This window comes from Anopheles aquasalis, chromosome 3, assembly GCF_943734665.1.
Source record: "Anopheles aquasalis chromosome 3, idAnoAquaMG_Q_19, whole genome shotgun sequence".
NCBI classification, from domain to species: Eukaryota; Metazoa; Arthropoda; class Insecta; order Diptera; family Culicidae; genus Anopheles; species Anopheles aquasalis.
The window spans coordinates 48,651,049-48,668,548 of record NC_064878.1 but is presented as its reverse complement, the minus strand read 5'-3'; the positions used below and the strand labels follow the sequence as shown (position 1 = coordinate 48,668,548).

The following is a 17,500-nucleotide window of genomic DNA, read 5'->3' as shown; positions in this document are numbered from 1 at the left end:
CTTAGGTTAAGTTAATTTATTTCAATTCCGAAACTGAAACTCCAACCGGCTCCACCGTACGGCTGGGTGAAGTTTTTCAATCCCGTTCCGTGCTCCACCCGATTTCCCGGGTATCAATTCTTGATGAACGAACTTCTGTCGAAGTAAAATTTTCGAAAAATTAAAACCAAACGCAACGGAGTGTCATTTGCCAGTGAAATTGAAGAACGTTGAAAGAAACTGTGTTTGTCGCTTCTTACATGGCTCAATCCAGCGCGCTACGTTGAAGCGCGTTTCCCAAAACCAATGTTTTCAAAGTCGGTGCCCATCGTACCATAAAAGCTACTGAACCGATCGATTTGAAATTTTTAACACATAATCTGTGCACTATTTTACCGGTAGCCGCATCGAGTTTCCTTAAAAATTGTTTATAATTTTTTTTAAACAATTATTTTATTAATCTAAATCGTAAAAAGCATCACGTTTTCAACTTCAAAAATCTGCCAAAAATCAAAAAATTTGAAAATCAACAAAATCTCGGCGCTGCTTCCTAGATAAAGTTATAATTTGTGAAAAGAATACTGGTTTGTATTTTTCTGATCACGCAGCTACAATGGCCGATCACGCAGCTACAATGGGCACCGTTATTGGTCGACATCAAAAGACTTGCCCCTTAAGACTTAAGCGACGAACCCGATTTGATTATTCATTCATCATAGTGGGATCACTTTTTCAACTCCAGAAATCTACCAAAGATCGAAAAATTTTAGATTTTACTAAAACTCGACGGGATTACCTGTATAAACTTATTTTCTATGAACAGAACATTGATTTGCGTAGTTGAGATGACCGATGGCTACGATGAGCATCGGAAAAACTACATTCTTGCAGACACGCCTTTCAAAATATGTAACATGGATGTAGTTTTAAGCCAATCTTCCCTGCAACTGCATCCAAATATTCTTGAAAAGTTGCAGTTCAATAGGCAATTCTCTTGAAAATACAACGTTGAATGGTTTCTTCACAAAAAATCGTAAAAAAGAGCCTTTTCGTTACTCTAAATAACCTAATCCCTTCCCCTTTAAAGGCCTTCTCCAAACTTATCATTAATAGATAATATTTTGCGTCGTACGAGTTTATTCTACACGCGTACTCCCTGATGCCTTCCGGAAGATATAACAAACAACAGTTCCACTCGTAAATGTTTATTGGATTAAAAATAATATACAATATCGCTCGACCTGAATGCCGATCGCTTCTACGAAGACACATTCTCACGACTAAATACACTTACTTATAGGAAAATGAAGGAAAAACCACAATTGTATCCGTTTTACCTCATCGTGCTTCTCAGTTTTGTACAGCGTTTCTAACGAATCTTCCCTCTTTATTTTGTAAAAAAGCGAAAAACGCAAGCAAACTGTGCTTGCTCAACCTTTCCTTTTCTTCCTTATAGCTCTCCTGGTGTAAAAAGGCTTCACTAAAAACATCATAAACTTCAATGATAAACAAAACAAAACGCCAATAGTAGTAGGAATGCACGGATGCACATTTGGTAGACCTCATGCTCGTCGGTAAGTAACCAGTTCGCCGGCATCCAGCGGCGGCCCGAGCCGTTTACGAAACAGAAAACCGTGGAGAGCATACATTTTACGACTAGGATTTGCACTCAGGTTGTTCCCGTGTGTGTTTGTTTGGGTGTGATTTGGGGTACGTGCATCTGTGCAATGGTGTGCAAGGTGTGCTTCACGCTTCCGTTTCCTGCTCGGTAATATCGAGCTGCATCTCCTCCGGTGTTCGCAGATCGATGGCAAACTTCTTCCTTGTCACCTTCTGCGAATCTCCTCCCATGCCGCCATTCTGTTCCTCGGCCTCTTTCACGCGCTTCGAGTAATCCTGGAAGGAAGCGGCCAGTGCGAACGTCAACTTCCTTGCCATCGCTCTGTGGATGCGAAAGGAACATCGATTATCAATTCCGAATATCAAAAGCGAGATCTCCGTCGACCACTAGCTTACCTGCTGTCGCACACGAACGCGTGCACATCGAAGGGGTTTTTCTCTTTGAGGTTGTAATTTTCCTTCACCACTATCATCGCAAAAACGCGCGTGTACACGAGATCCTGCACACCGTACGAGATCGTGTCGATGGTGAAGTTTGACATCGACGATAGCTTCGAGGTGATGGATTCGATTTTCACCCCATCCAGCGAGACGGTTAGATTGCAGAACGGAAGAATCCTGTTTGGTGGTAGGTTCTTGGCGACACTGACCTGAAAGGTGCGCAAAGACAAAGCATTAGAAACGCATTCCATCCCATTCGGGGGGAACCGAGATACTTACTAGATGATCGACCGGTAGCCTCGTATGCTTGATTCCCCAAAGGCCAGTGGCCGGTTGACTGCCAAGGTATTTAACCTAACAAAGAAAGGGAGAAAGATACGTTACAGCACGTTGAAGTACACCAACAGGGGTTTTGTTGTTCGAAAACTTAAGTTGAATAGCTGTTAGACTCTCTTTTATGTTCACCCAGTAACAATACATTTATCTTGTCCCAGGTTCCAGTCAGCTCGCTGGCCACAATGAAGGAAAAAAACGGTAACAGTCCGGCAGCTTCAACATTATGCACATCGCATGGTCTCGAAGGCACCGAAAAATGAGAAACATTGGTGAAGGTACTTGAAACCGGTTCATTGCCGTGGAGAAGCACCGAATAGAGCACCTCATCGTACCGGTGTTCCTCATGGCTCAATGGTTTCACGTTGGAAGCGATGCGATATCCAAATGAAACGTTAACAATACTGCTAGAAAAGGCTTTGTTCCTCAGTTCCTAACCGGCATGAGAGTAGGCAATTAAACATGCTCTCAGCAAGATCGCATTGTATTACGGTTTGTAGCGTAGGAAAAGATCCTCTTCCATCGGGTGTGATGATGACCGATCGTCTATTTCAGACAGACGGCCACAGAACGAACTAATTGGGCTAGAATGTGACGTTGCAAAACGGCGTCCAAAATTATCAACCTTCGCCACCATCCACCAGTCACAATCATCGAGCGGAAACCGTGCTGGTTGACGGACGCTCGACAATGCACCCAGAACGTACGGGCTGGACAGTCGGAAACAACGTAGCGGAAACAACATCCAAAAGCTTTCCACACTACTACCTTCTCTGAGACCTCTGCCGAGTCAAACCGAGATCGTGATTCACGTGTTCCTCCAGTGCCGCCACCGCGTAGTACAGATGCATGCAGGCGGAACATACCGAGCGGGCAGCAGGGAACGCATAGTTGAAAACGAAAATATAAAAAAAATGGAAGCCCTCGGAACTGATCTCGCACCCTGTGAGCTATTCCCCATCATCATTATGCACGGTCCAGTGGATAGTGAGCATGCGTCCGCGGGCCACCGAGAGTGGCGCACCTGTGAACTCACCTTAAACGAGATCGGAAGATCCTTAACGGTCACTTGTACATCCGGTGAATCGTTGTTGTTGCTGTTGGTTGTAGTGGTATTGTTGGTGGCCGGATTGGCCGCCGCACTGCTGCTTATTTTAGTAGACATCTTAACTGGAGTCGCCTTTGTCGTCTTTGTGGTCAGTGGAACGCTCCACCAGAGGACAATCCCGTTGAGCTAATAGCTTCGGAGTGATAGTTAGTTCACTTTCGCTATCACAAAACCTTCTACCGAAACAATACTGATGCAACTACTTGCGCTTGGCATTCACTCACTTATGTCTCTGTAAAAAAGCAGTAAAAGTAAAACAACCTCTTCAGATTAATTTAGCAAACATACGATTACAATGCATCATTTTGAACCCTAAATCGAAAAGTTATGCGAAATTAAAACGAATGATTCATCAACAACCACAACCGTAATCGAATGGAACGGTGCAAGTTATGAAATACGTGACACAATCGTGAGCAACCATTCCGATGCCCGATGCCGATGGCGAAAAGTCACTGGCTCCATGCGCGGAAAATTGCGTGAAAAGCTCTCGCCCCTTGGTGTGCATAACGGAAAAGATTGCTTGCCCCTTCATCCTTCATCCGAAAACAAGTTGACAGAGTTCGTCTGAGGGGAAATATTGGCTGTGAAGCTGTGAAATCCACCCTCCCCGACGATGCGTGACCATCCAACTGTGACGAGCTCGCACTGCCACATCGCCGTGGCGATGCGATCGCTGAGCGGGGCCATTTTCATCGAAAGCATCACTTGTCGCACTTGCGGTCCACTACGCGGCCAGTTTTCCACGTACCGGCGGACGTTTTCATCCATTTTTTCGGCCCCAGCGGAAGCGTATTGTAACACGAGGGAGCGTTCGCGTAATACACAGATTTGGAGGCTATCGCCTTGGCTTCCGACATCCATTCAGGCCGGTGTAAACGTGCATTAAAATGAGTTTTATATCGAGGGCCGCTCATTACCTTTCGCTTCGGTGAGTCGCCGATGGTGGTGGATGGATGGATGGATGGATGGATGGTCATAAAGCCGAACTAGAAAGTCGAGAGTCATGCTGGTCTGTTGGAAGCATCCCCCCAAAAAACCGATGACCTCTCCTCCGATCTCCTCTATCTCTCTGGAGGGTCAAGGAAAGTTTTGCAAATGTTTTGTCTCTTTTTCTATATTTTTTTAAATTATACAAAGCATTAAACAATCGAAAAATAAAATTAATCTCGGATACTTCAACTGTGATGATAATTTGTTTAATTGTTTCCCAAAAAGTCTTGTCACCACCCCCATTCAGGGCCAATCTTGTACAAGAGAACACAAATTATGTGTCCTTGATAATAACAAAACAGCATAAGCTAATGCAAGTACATTTCGGCCGATGAAACGGCAAACAAAAACCCCCGGGCACAAACTCAGTGACAAACGTGCGCCACGCGGACAAACGTTTCACAGAACAACCGGCACTGCATGAGCGATATTGTTTTCGAATCGTGGCAGTCCATGGTCCACGGTTTGCTGGGAGCTGGAATTGAATGACGGAACGGGTCGGTCGGGAGCGGGTCGGTGTGATTTGTAGTGTGTCCGTTGCTATTGTTCTTTTGTCGCGCCTACTGACACCGCGGTGCAGACAGACGTACGGGCAGACCCGTGGTCGGTCGGTTCCGGTTCTGCTGTTTTGACGCACAGCGGAGCTGCAGCTATTGCGTGTCTCAGTCACCTCAGTTTACGCGACACGCTAAAGGACGTAGACCGCAGCAATTGCCAACGGTTTGCGGTTTTATTCCGACAAGTTTTCGCTGCCACAACGGTGTATCCATTTTCCCTTATGCCACAACTGCGATGCAATCAAATAATGTCCGATAATTTTAGAATAATTCTTTGCGAGAACTCTGTAAGTACATTTCGCGAACGGTTCTTCCCAAACATCAGCCGGCACACTTCGGTCAACTATTTATACAACCAGACAGTGCATAGCGGGAGCGCGCGAGTGTCTTGGCTTCGGTTCAACTCACCGGCGTGGAGGGTACTACCACCGATCTGCTTGTAACGCGTCCATCCAAGAACTGAGCGGCCGGGCTAGAAGTGCCAAATCTATCCCCCACCGTTCGGTGACACCGTGGTGAGTCATTCCGACATTTGCCTAACGATGCAGCCATCTGAAAAGCAGTATTTCCAATCCATTGCACGAGACGAGACGGCACAGGGTGTGAGGAGTGTGTCAAGATTAATCTCTCGATTTAAATAGTCCCGCTTCCTCCACCATCCTCCTGGCGCTTCGTTCGTCGGCTAAAACCGTACTAACAAGACGACACGTTAAGTCGGCGTTCAACCGAGACGACGCCGTGGCACCTGCTGTGGCACCACCATGGGGAGGAGTTACACGAACCTGGTTAGGTGTCAGCGGGAGGGAGGATTTAATTGTAATTTAATCGCATCGGCTTGCGATTGATGCAAGCACAAGCTGTGAGCATCGCTTGCCTGAACGGTCGGAACGGTCTCTCGGTGATTGATTTCCCCTTCGCCCATTATGCCCTCCATTTTGCAACGCATTAGATCACAGGTGTTTGCAAAACTCGTAACAGGGTTTTGGGCATTAGGAGAAGATTCCATAAAATAACAGTTTGCAAGTGTGATCGAGTCGAACGTTCGATTCGGGGTCGTTGATGACACCATTCTCCATTTCGCGTATCAACAAGATGTCAGCATGTCACTATCAGACGCAAGTCGTCACTGTCGCGAGTGTGCTATCGTATTGTTCCTGAGTGTTGTCTGCTTTTTCTATCTTATCGCTCACTTTTCTACGTTTCATAAAATGCTTTATTAGCTTCAGCGGCGGACAATACACGTGGTGAAGGCGGACTGGAAAACACTATCTTTTCAGAGCACTCAATAGCGACGATTGCATCGAACATTGCTTTGCCAATCGTGATGACCACTTGTCGTAATGACATCGTGCTCTTTAAGGTATTTTACAACATAGTACGTATTGATATACGGTAGATGTTTTTATAACTCGCTCATATGACGAAAGGTATGAAGATGTTTTTGCGCTTCAATAGAAATGTTACAAACTGGGAAATATCGTGAATGCTTTGGCGCTCCACTGGTTTCAATGAATTCTCTTTGCACAAAACGAATTCAGATGCCTTCTGGTAGGAAAGCGATAACTTCATTTCTTGGCGGTTAAAATCGCAAGTAGACTTCATTTTAAAGGATGCGTGCATTCCAAACAACAACATTGTTTGCCTCTGATGTCAATCGTTAAGTCGCTTCGTTCAATAAGATGTTACACGATCACACAACCTGATAGCAAAAGCATTCCCAAAACGATCTCAATGCCGTCGCGAGGGGCGCAATTATCGGAATTAAAAATTTCTCTTCGAACATTTGGCACACCATTTACTCATTTCCATCAATCTGCGGACGGCCAAGCCGAGTGGGCTGTCCTAAATTCATCATTCCGATGCCATCAAGTGCGCACCAACGCGAACCATGATGACGAAGCCACCACGCGGACAAAGCGGCCACACCAAATTACCCTGGGCTCGTGCAATGCAATGATGAATGCCGTCGCCATTGCGGGGCCAGTTTTTTCCGAGCAAAATCGAGAGCCGGCGCATGGATTGACCGAACCACAGGCTATTTTTGGCCGATTAGAAAAGGGTTGTGAACCGAAGTGCAATAAACATTTAAAGAGAGGAAAACGTAGAGATGAAGATAAAAAGCAAAAAAAAGTAAACATCACCAATGGAATACAAAACTGAAGTAAAAATCATTAGCATTATTATAGCATGGGTGCCACCCCTTTTTGGGGTGGAAAGTATGGTGCGCGGTGAAACATCCCCGAACGGAAACGAAACGGAAGCAAATTGTCGGTGGATGTGGTTCGAGTGGCCCCTGGGAACGGGTTGGGGCGGTGGTGGAAACATGTTTAATGCACCGAATTTTCACTGGAACAACACCCGCACCGGTGTGTGTTGCGATCATCAACGATCGTAAAACCACTCCGTCCATGCTTGACCGGCACCGGGAGGCTATTTAGTGAATCCTCTTCAGGGAGATGAAAAGGCATGTCACGAACGAACGAAATTCTTGTTTTCATTCTTCAACCAATGCGTGTTTTACGATGCGGAGAACACCCCAAAAACTCCAGCACAGCATTCCTTGAGGGGCTATCAGGGCTCACCGATCTCCCGTATCCAGTACGGTGCACGGACATAAATCATGTACGTGGCGATAAGAACCACGGTCACTTTCGCCATCGCCATGACACTTTACTTTTTGCTCTCGCCCGCCACTTACTGCTGATTACCTGATTGATGTGGTCCCGATGACGAACCACAAAAAAATAACAAGAGAAATAACACCTCCACGAACATCCGATCGTTCCGCAGCCCGTTTCAATCGCTCGGTGATCTTCTGCGAACGCCTTTTCGATGCCGACCAAAAATCCCCACCACCGAAAATGTTCCCAACTATCACGCGGATAGTTCACCTAGTTTTTGCACACGGCCTCCTCAGCATCCCATTTTCCCCTATCCCCTGCCGGTTCACGGTGCTTTGGCGCGGCAGTCAAGCTTTTGGCTGGACTGTCCGGGCGAGACATTTCACTTTCCTCTTTCCGGTGCGTTCCAAAAGACGATCCAACATAGATCGACGACGGCCAGTCCGTGGTGGTCTCTCTTTTGGGCATTTTCTTCACCGGCTGTTTTACGAGATATTTCTTTCTTTCGTTTCAGCCGGAAAGCAGCACGAACGAACCGTAACGAACCATTCGGACGCCTCCCAGATGACCTAGTGCCGTCTGGATGGACGTTCTCTAGTTGAAACGGAGCTCGCGGGCGAAGAAAGAGCCTCCAAAACACTTCCACACAAAACATATTTCGATGGTGTACGTTGTAGAAAGTGAAACAAGCCGGTTGGGTCGGGATGAGTCAACCGTAAGCACTGTGAAGTCACCGCATAACCGACACTCAGACCGCCCCTCCGGCTTTGACCTTCTCCAGCGCGACAAAACCGTGGCCAGCATCACAAACACGCATACGCACACCTAGTTCACGCGAACTTTCTCACTCACTTGGGTCACAATGTGGGGTCCATCCAACAGATGGATGTGAATCATTCGGGGTGCGATTCTAAACTGACCACGATTGCGGTGACTCCTGCTGGTAGCGAGTGGTTCGCACGCAGTTCCATCCAAAAAAAAAAAAAAGGTTGTCGTTGTTGGTGGGCGTACTGGTCACTAGACGGATTACTGGCACTAATATACCTCAAATCGAATGACCTCGGTGGCGCTTCGATGCGTGAACGGTCGTCCGTTCTCAGTTGTGATGAACAACAGTGACGAAACGGGAAGTCCTTGATCAATTGTCCACTGTCCAAGTTGTAATTACATTTGACAAAAAGGTCGTCGACGACCTACGAAGTGTATTAAACCAACCACAGACCACAACACAGGTCCGGCCAAGAAGCGAAACGGAACTAAGGGAACGATCGTGCTACTAAACTCGCGGAGCATCTTATCTTATCTTATCGCAACAGCTCGTGAATGATGGCAGAACAACTGTTTGTGTGTGTCGGGAGCCCCACTGATAACGAACTCACTTGCCAGCCAGCTGGTGCGAACAACGATGAGAGGAGGAGGCCAGCATGACTAACGCTAACGCACATTCGCCCACCTGGCAGTACCGTTGTGCCGGGCCAGAGTGTTTGCGCAAACAGCGTCCATGACGTGGCCCGGCCCGTGCTAGAATGTGCACTCCCACGAAATTGTTTCCTTGCTTTGAGCACGCATTCTCAATCTCCGGGGTTGGTTTTACGAAAACAAATAGGCATGCAACAATGAACGGGAATGGTCGGTGCGGATGGTGGTTATGATTCCCCCCCCCCTCGCCTCACCCACGTCATCCGAATCGAACACAAAAAGGAAAGGCGTAGTTCCGTCCGTCCATTATCGGCAACGATCGAGCGAGCTAGCTGGACCGTTACGGCGGTCCGATCGAATCGAGAAATCAATCAACGAAAAAGGCCAACGCGTTTTGAGAACTCCCGGCATTCCCGGGAGCTTGGGCAGCACTAGAATCCGGATGTGGGTCATACCGATGTCGAGAGTCCCGGTTTGTTGTTTTATCGGGAAAATGGAACGTAATTTGAGCGCGGCATACCGTTGCGGCACCGTTCGATTTGGTGTTTCTCGTCCAGTATGCACCTGTGTGCTGTGGTGTAAAGCATAATTAAGAGATCATAAAAAGTAGTAGATCATATTGAGAATTGATTAATCAAAGATCCTTTCCCGAATGTTTACTTAAGTCCTCACTAATGGATATCCAATCCGAAGTGAAAACCAATGGACACCCTGGGATTACGTTCTCAAACAAAACAAAAACCCTTCAGCAGATGAAAAAACTGGCAACGATCACTCTTCAACAAGAGACTGTCTTCCAAACTCTTTCCCCGGGGACGTGATCTTTTCTCCTCGGCTAAAAAAGATGAACTTTCATATATTGGACAATCCGATCGTACGATCGTACGGTCAAGTTTCTTCTCCTCCCGCTTCTCTTCAACCATTAATTAGAAAACATACTTTTCGTCCATCTAAAACGAAAGTAACATTTATGACTGGCGTGGGAAATGGTCCATTTTGGCGCTAGTCTCCGATGCCAGCCTATTAGCCTAAACACATACACCGATCGCCACGATACACCGATCGCATAAACACTGGCTGGCTCTTCATTTCATCCGAACAACAAACATGTGGCGTAACACAAATAACTGCTGCCCGAAAAACACTCCCCAAACAGCAAGGGTACAATGAGCAATGCCCTGATCGGTACAAACAAGTGCAAACAGTGCAAGTGGAGAGTGGAAGGAAGCGCATTCACGACATCAGGTAAGGGATACGCGAGCGGGCATATAAACAACATGCGGGCGGGTTGGCAGGATCGTTTCGGACCGGCAGCCGGTACGCGATGTAAACAAACTCCCGCGCCACCCGTTGCGACCACTACCAAGCACTGTCACTCAATTGCTGCTTCAATTGGCTAAATAGAAGGCAATTGGGGTACGTGCGGCAGCTAGCAGGCAGAAGAAAAATTTGCAAAATTTGAAGACGCACCACCATGGCAGCCGGCAAGCAGTGCTAGCAATGTGATGGATGGTTTTTCGTGGAGCCAACTGGACGGGAAGTGAGGGGAAGAGTTTCCAAATCCGCTAACGCCGTCCGAAGATTGCACACTTTCGCTCTGAAATCAATAGGAAGCACCCCCTTTTAGGCACCGATGGTTGTCCGATCATTGAACTGAAAATCGGGATGAAGCAATGGAATGGAATGGAATGGGACAGCCACTGAACACACTGTGGAGCCCAACACATGGCGCACTTCCGGGCACGATGGACTAATGGGGACCGGGGAAGGGAAACACATAAATTGCCAAGGAGGCCGGTCGCCGGTGGCAGCACCAATTTGCCTATCAATTGCCATGCCTTCTACCGGAGTGAAGATGGATTGTTCCGTTTTCACTTGGGGATCCACGTCCACGCCACAAAGAGCACTTACAGCTCGCAAACGGGCTGCACTCAGCTTAAGCAGCGTATGTGGCCCCCAAATAGTGGCACCAAGGTTTGGAAAACATGCGTTGCTCATGAGATTCCGGCCCTTTTTTTTCGCTGACACACCTGGCATGGAACACGGACAAACTGGCACCGGTTGGGGGTCGACACCAGCGTTGAGCACTAAACAAAAATGCAAAACAAACGTTTTACATTATCGACTGTGAACCTACGCCACGTAGAAACGTAGAAGGTGTGTACTGGGGAACACGGGTACCAGCAACACCCAGAGAGAATCCTTATCAATGCACGTATGTCACTTTCTGCTGCTAGTCATTCACCTGTTCACTATCATCCCCACCTGGCATGGATCAGGCCGACCGAGTTCGTTTCGATTCCGTCTACTGCTGCTGCTGCTGCTGCTGCTGTCGACGGTGGTTTATGGCTCGAAATTCACGAAAGTTGCACCGCAAACAACAGCCCCTGTCCAACAGCGTGCTGTCCGCTGGTTAACCTAATTTATCATTTTCGAATACGCACCTTTACACCACATTTCACCGCACTACCGGCGGTTGGGCCCAGCGCCCATGGAACACGGTTTCGTCGGCAACCACGAGGCGAGGCAACCCTCGATTGCGCGGCCAAAGACTGGCGCTGTTTGTCTGACTGTCTAACGCTTCGTTCGCTCACTCGCTCAGTTCGCGCGGCTGGTACGTTCGTTCGCTGCGCTGCCGGGCGGTTCGCGGATAACTGATCCACGCGTTCGAGACCACCGCGTGCGCGTGCTCACCTGCACCGCCGGTCGGTGCTGCGTGCGTGATGGAACACGGGCGAACGGAGCGAACCAATGACGGACAGAGATGGAGCGAGCGGAGTTTTACTCGTGATGCACGCACCCCACAACATCCGAGGGAAACGATCGTGCTGTGTCTGGCCGGCCTACCAGTCTGCTGTACTGTGTTTCTATCGGTTCCGTTCGAGTCAACCCTCACCGAATCCGGGGAAGAACATCATCACGCGACACGATGGAGGTGCGTACGAATTCAGATGTGCCCCTCCCGGGGAGCTTGCGCGAGAACCCTTCACTTCACTAGCCCTTTTTTTGCTTTTGTTTTGTTGCGCTGCCGTCGGTTCCGTTTCGCTAGTCACAGACGAAATGGGGGAATGGATGGTCTTTATGTGAGGGCAGGCGACCAGCCGACCGTTGGTGGTGCATCCGTTTGGATTTGGTCTTTATGTTTGCCGCTCATCGCAAGTGCAGTGTGATCATTGGACCGGCAGTTTTCGAATACATTTGTATCTTACTATTGTTTTATTAGTGATTTAATGGTTAAATTTTAGCGAACATGATATCCTTTTTTTAGAGTATTATTTATGAACTAGAGCACCATTTGCGACTATCAGTGCGCATAGAAACGTCGAAACAACCAATTTTCCTCTTATGATCAACCATTGATCTTCATTCTAGTTCTTTTTTTAAATATTTTTTGATGAAATTAAGAAATTAAATCTTGTGCTGCCCCATTGAAAAGGGAACGCTTCCAGCGTAGCCAGTGAGCTGAGACCAGCATATGACTCTTTCGATGCATCATTCATTGGACATCTTGCGCTAGGTGGTGACACATGCCTGAGACGATTTTCGACTCCGTATTTGAGCAACCGTAACGCACATCGAGAGTGTTGTGTTGCGGTGGCGGAAGGAAAAACATGAAATATAGGCTTACTACTAGCGTATGTATTATTAATGGCGATCGTTTCGATCGGTACTGCCACGCGTGCTTTTACTTTACACGGGTGATGCGGGTCATTTATCTGCGTGTCGTGTCTTTGTTGCGAGCGCGTCGGTTACACGAGATATCGTAAAAGATTAGAAATTGTGTTAATCAATCGGTCCGATCTTCGGACCACTTACTTTCATGCTAGCAGCACAGAAGAGAGTACGATGAACTCGTATTAAGAAAGAGCGAAGATCTTACCGTACCATTTTTTTGTAATCAACTGGGCTAATTGTAGTAATTACTACTAACAGTTTTGTTTTTTTTTTCGAACGCAAAACTGCAACGAAATTGTTGTCGATGTGATCGAAAGGATCAAACCTCTGATTCGTTCGCCTCGGAACGGATGAGCCTTTGAATGAGTATCACTCCAAAGCGCTGTCTCCTGATTGTTCGCTATGCGACACCACATTGATCTGGCCCCAACACGTGGCTTTCTTATCACAGACTATTTTTCACTCGCACTTCCGGTCCTGAGCTTGTATAGGATTAGTCATCTTTTTTTTAATCTGCATCTATATCCGTTTGGCTTCGATTAATGTAAAAAAATCACGAAACACACATGAGCATGCGGCAGCGATCTTGAAAGTGAGCGGCAATATTTAAAAAATCCGTTAACGAAACAGGTTTTGTAGCGAGCGAGATTAAAGTTGGTTTCTGCTTCAAGCTGGATTCAAGACACGCAATCGATGAAACTCACAGTTTCGTTCATCGATTATTTAATTTAAAAATTTAGTAGCTTGTACTTAATTTTTATCAAATTTATTTCAAATTATTGGAATGTAAAACTTTTTGGACACGGTGGATCTGTAAAACTGATCAAAAAACACGGTGGATCTGTAAAACTTTTTTGTTCGTAGGGAAAATCTGAAAAACTTAAATTAACGCATCGGGAAGGAGGGAGAGGGTTGGAAAACACTTTTAAAATTGTAATCAGAATTCTAATTTGAAAATCCACCTCCCTCTCCCTCAATTGTACCTTAATTTATGTTTTTTTTTCTACGAAAAGGAGAAGCATATCACATCTACCATGAGCAAATCTAACTTCTTGCAGAAAAATCAATTTAATCATTTAGATTGATATTTAAAAGCTAATTTAATAACCGAAACATGCGCGATTTATTATGGAAATTTTCAGAAATACACTATCGTTATAATGGTGTCATGTACAAACATTAAAATGAAAAAGAATAGAACGTTTTATAACAAACCATCAATTGTGTCATGTCGTTATCACTTTACAAAAATAATGACTGTGGGAACTGATGCTGAACAATGACACCCTCGTTACAAATCCATGCCGATCCATTCTCGCCCTCAGTGATCGCTCGAATCACACATTTGCCAACGACATCAGGGCTGTAATGAAACCGTTACATACAAGAATGTCGCTTTGAAACAGACAATTGACGATCATTTGGCTTACCTTTGAGCCTGAAAGCGTTTCACGTAATCGTCAAACATATCCTGCAGTCCTGCGATATCGATGGGAATCTGCATGCAATGATTAAACATTTTCGTCCTCGTAGCACCCGGACAGATGGCAACGAACTTCACACCAGTGCTAGCGAAGATGGGAGGTACCTAAGACCAGAAGCAATAATTAATCCATCACCACTAATCGAATCTTGATCCATCATACTCCAAGAGATCGCGAAAAGCTCACGACACCGTGCTTCGAGGCGCAGTAGATCGGAAGGAACGGTATTGTTTCTAATCCAGCAACGGAAGCCACGTTGACTATGACGCCTCCTTTCCCTCCCTTGCTCCGCGACATCAGATCCAAACACAAGAGACTCGAGTTAATGACGCCAGTCTGCAAACATGATGTTATGAATATCGTGTTTCTATCGGTCGAGATTGTATGATGGCACGCACCAAATTCACGTTAATCACTTGATCGGGAATCTCACTGGACGCAATTCCGGCCGAGTTTACCAAAATGTCGATCGAACCGAGAGCCTTCACAATATCGTCTCCCAGAATCTGCAGCAGCTCCGATCGGTTTGCAATATCACAGTGTTTGAACAATATTGCCGCCCCTCGGTTGCTTTCTTGTAGCTGCTGACGGGTCGCTTCCGTTAGATCCGCAACATCAAGAACAAACAATTTCTGGAAAATGGAAGGAAACCCTTAAAATAAGCTAAACCTATTTTTATCCACACAACATCGTAACTTTACCTCTACACCTTCTTGAAGCAAATTTTGGCAAATTGCCACTCCAATATCGCCCGATCCGCCAATGACTACAGCTTTCTGATGCTTCAGTGACATCTTTACCTTAGGAGAGCAAACGATCGCTTTATCTAACAATGCACACTATCCAACTGAGAACCAGGAAAGGCCTTTGACTATCAAGTAGCAGGTTCCAATGGAGACTGAGCTCGACACAAAAATCGCATCTTGTTTCAACTTCCATTCAATGAATATTATCGCACGTCTAACGGCTTGAACGACGCACATCAGCACTGTGCTGTGCTAACAAGTCTACCCAGTGGAGGGGTTTGATTCTACCAGTTTTGCTGTGATTCTCAACGTGATCTGGCGCCGCTAAGCAGTTAAAGCGTTGATTACCAGTCGCACACCATACCAATTATAAAGAACATGAGTTTTATGAAGGAAGCAAAACGTTAATGCTCGCCTAAGCACTCGAATACCGCCGCTACCGCTTTTGTCATCAACGTGCTTTGCACATCCAATGATTGTCTTTAGCGAAAAAAGCAAGGTCAGATTTCAGGGCCACCTCCGAATTCCGGCCGGGCGACGAAATACCCATTTTTGGACAGACCCCGCGAAACAGAGAGAATGGCGTAAGCAAAAGCGATAAGGATTATCACTGCCACTATCGTGGGTTTCAAAAAGTTGCATCAGACAAATTTTCCATCACCAGTGAGCCGAATAAACGACAATCCAATGCCGCGGCATGTTTTATGCCGGTGATTACAGTACCAGCCGTTAACCTGTTATCCTTTAGGCAAACTACTTTCTGTAAGAATTCCGGTAAGGGTGGCAATATTGCGTTACAGCTGTCTTACACGATTCACTTCAAACCGACAACGATCGATCGAAATCGTTTATCATGTGCGTGCGATGCTACGGTTGTCCGGGCTTAATGACTACGTGAACCGCGAGCTGGCCAGGCATGTGTAGCAAAGTTAGCACAAGAAAATGAATCATTTCCATCGCGACGTTCCGCAGTCTATCGATTAACCGGTTCCTAGCAGTTCAAGGTCGTATCAGTTTGCTAATGTAAATCGATAATAATGCAATTGTTCATGATTCTTATTTAAAAATAGGTCCCTACAAATGGAATTTTATAATTACTTGATTTGTTCCACTTTTTCAAGATGCTCGATGGAATATTGAAACCAAACTACTGTAAAAATGACTATCACCACCATTTTCATTACTCGATTCCCTTTTTAACTTTCAAATCTACCTTGTTGGCAACATTTGCCACTGGTAGTTGAACATGGATTATTCCATTAAACGTTAATAGTCGAGGGTAATGGCTAGCTACACTCTATATGGAGACGAACAACCGAAACGACGCATAGCTGTAATTTAGTTGTTATTTTATTGTAAGCCACGCAACAAGTGCGCTAAATATCAACCACCTCTTGTCTTGCCACGGCTCCATTTCCGATAAGCACTGCATAGAGGGAGATGTGGGCACCGGACGATCGTATTGCCTTGGTTGGCAAAGCCAGTCGTAAAACCACCGGTGACATTTGGTGGCATTCTTGGCGGGCTTAACCGCACTGAACCTGGATCCATTTGCGGGGAATGATCCGATCCGGCTACGTACAAATTTAATGTTGCTCCGCTTTTTTTGTTTGCTTGTTTGTCTTTCCTCCGAGTTGGTTGAACTCGCAACAGGTTGATCGTGGGCACTGTGCGTAAAGGACATGGTTGTTAGGTAGCCGCGCGTTTCTTTATTCATTCTCTTCGTAGCACAAAATTGATTATACATATTTGAATTCTTCCAAACTAGAAATGACACAATTTGGCAAGATACTATCTTCACATTTCGCCGATCGTACACGCCCAGTTCAGAACGGCAAAAACCTGTTCACTCGTCAATCACGAGAGTGCTGCGCTGGATTCTACCGCACCAAACCGCCAGACACCATACGAACGAGGTGGTGGTTAGTCAATCCATTTCTACTTTGAAGAACAACAGATGCACAGGCAAATCGCAATTAACTGGCAGGTTCTGGATGATTGACGAAACTGAAACCGCACTGTTCTGAAATGTTAAACCATAGAAGGATGTAACTTTATACTTTCACTGCCTTTTGAGGCCGGGGCAAATCTACTTTTTAAACTCATGGCCTGACAAATAAAACCACAAGCCCTTCGACATCTTCACTCTGAACAGATTAAACATTTGCAAGCGACAGAAAAAGGTTTAAATTGTTCCAAACTCACCATAACATAATACAGTATCTCCAATTAACTTTCAAGTGCGACGATTTAATAAACGTTTGCACATTTATTACTATCATACTGCCGTATCTTGTACACTCATACCGTGGAGTTGATGCTATAAATCATCTTTATCAGCTTCGCTGTGCTAGTGTCACAGACACAAGAGCTGATCATTAATTACCGAAGCAAGTGACGCCACCAACATCAAAGGACTTGAATGTAAGCGAGAAGCGGGCGAATGAGTGATTTCAACGTGCTCTCTTAACATGAGGTCAAATACGATTAAAGAATATTATTGTTGGATAAGTTATTAAACCAC

The 17,500-nt window shown here is 45.9% G+C and overlaps 2 protein-coding genes across 6 annotated transcripts; both read right to left on the bottom strand.

Moving 5' to 3' along the window:
* Positions 1-1,168: 1,168 nt before the first annotated feature.
* LOC126576385 (uncharacterized) lies at positions 1,169-11,706 on the bottom strand. 5 transcript variants are annotated; one of them, XM_050237639.1, is made up of 6 exons: positions 8,697-8,887; positions 8,505-8,592; positions 3,410-3,713; positions 2,320-2,394; positions 1,996-2,249; positions 1,169-1,921 (listed from the first exon to the last, which is right to left on the bottom strand). In XM_050237639.1, the coding sequence occupies exons 3-6, from the start codon at positions 3,536-3,538 to the stop codon at positions 1,726-1,728; spliced, it is 654 nt and encodes a 217-aa protein (XP_050093596.1). In that variant the 5' UTR covers positions 3,539-3,713; positions 8,505-8,592; positions 8,697-8,887; the 3' UTR covers positions 1,169-1,725. The 5 variants fall into 5 exon arrangements, with proteins under 5 accessions (XP_050093596.1, XP_050093597.1, XP_050093598.1 ...); XM_050237640.1 differs by having other exon boundaries at positions 8,505-8,589; XM_050237641.1 differs by lacking the exons at positions 8,505-8,592; positions 8,697-8,887 and adding an exon at positions 11,516-11,706.
* Positions 11,707-13,851: 2,145 nt separating this feature from the next.
* LOC126575593 (alcohol dehydrogenase 1-like) lies at positions 13,852-15,182 on the bottom strand. Its single transcript, XM_050236361.1, has 5 exons — positions 14,932-15,182; positions 14,629-14,862; positions 14,393-14,566; positions 14,177-14,334; positions 13,852-14,109 (listed from the first exon to the last, which is right to left on the bottom strand). Exons 1-5 carry the CDS (start codon positions 15,022-15,024, stop codon positions 13,989-13,991), a joined length of 780 nt encoding a protein of 259 aa, XP_050092318.1. The 5' UTR covers positions 15,025-15,182; the 3' UTR covers positions 13,852-13,988.
* Positions 15,183-17,500: the final 2,318 nt, after the last annotated feature.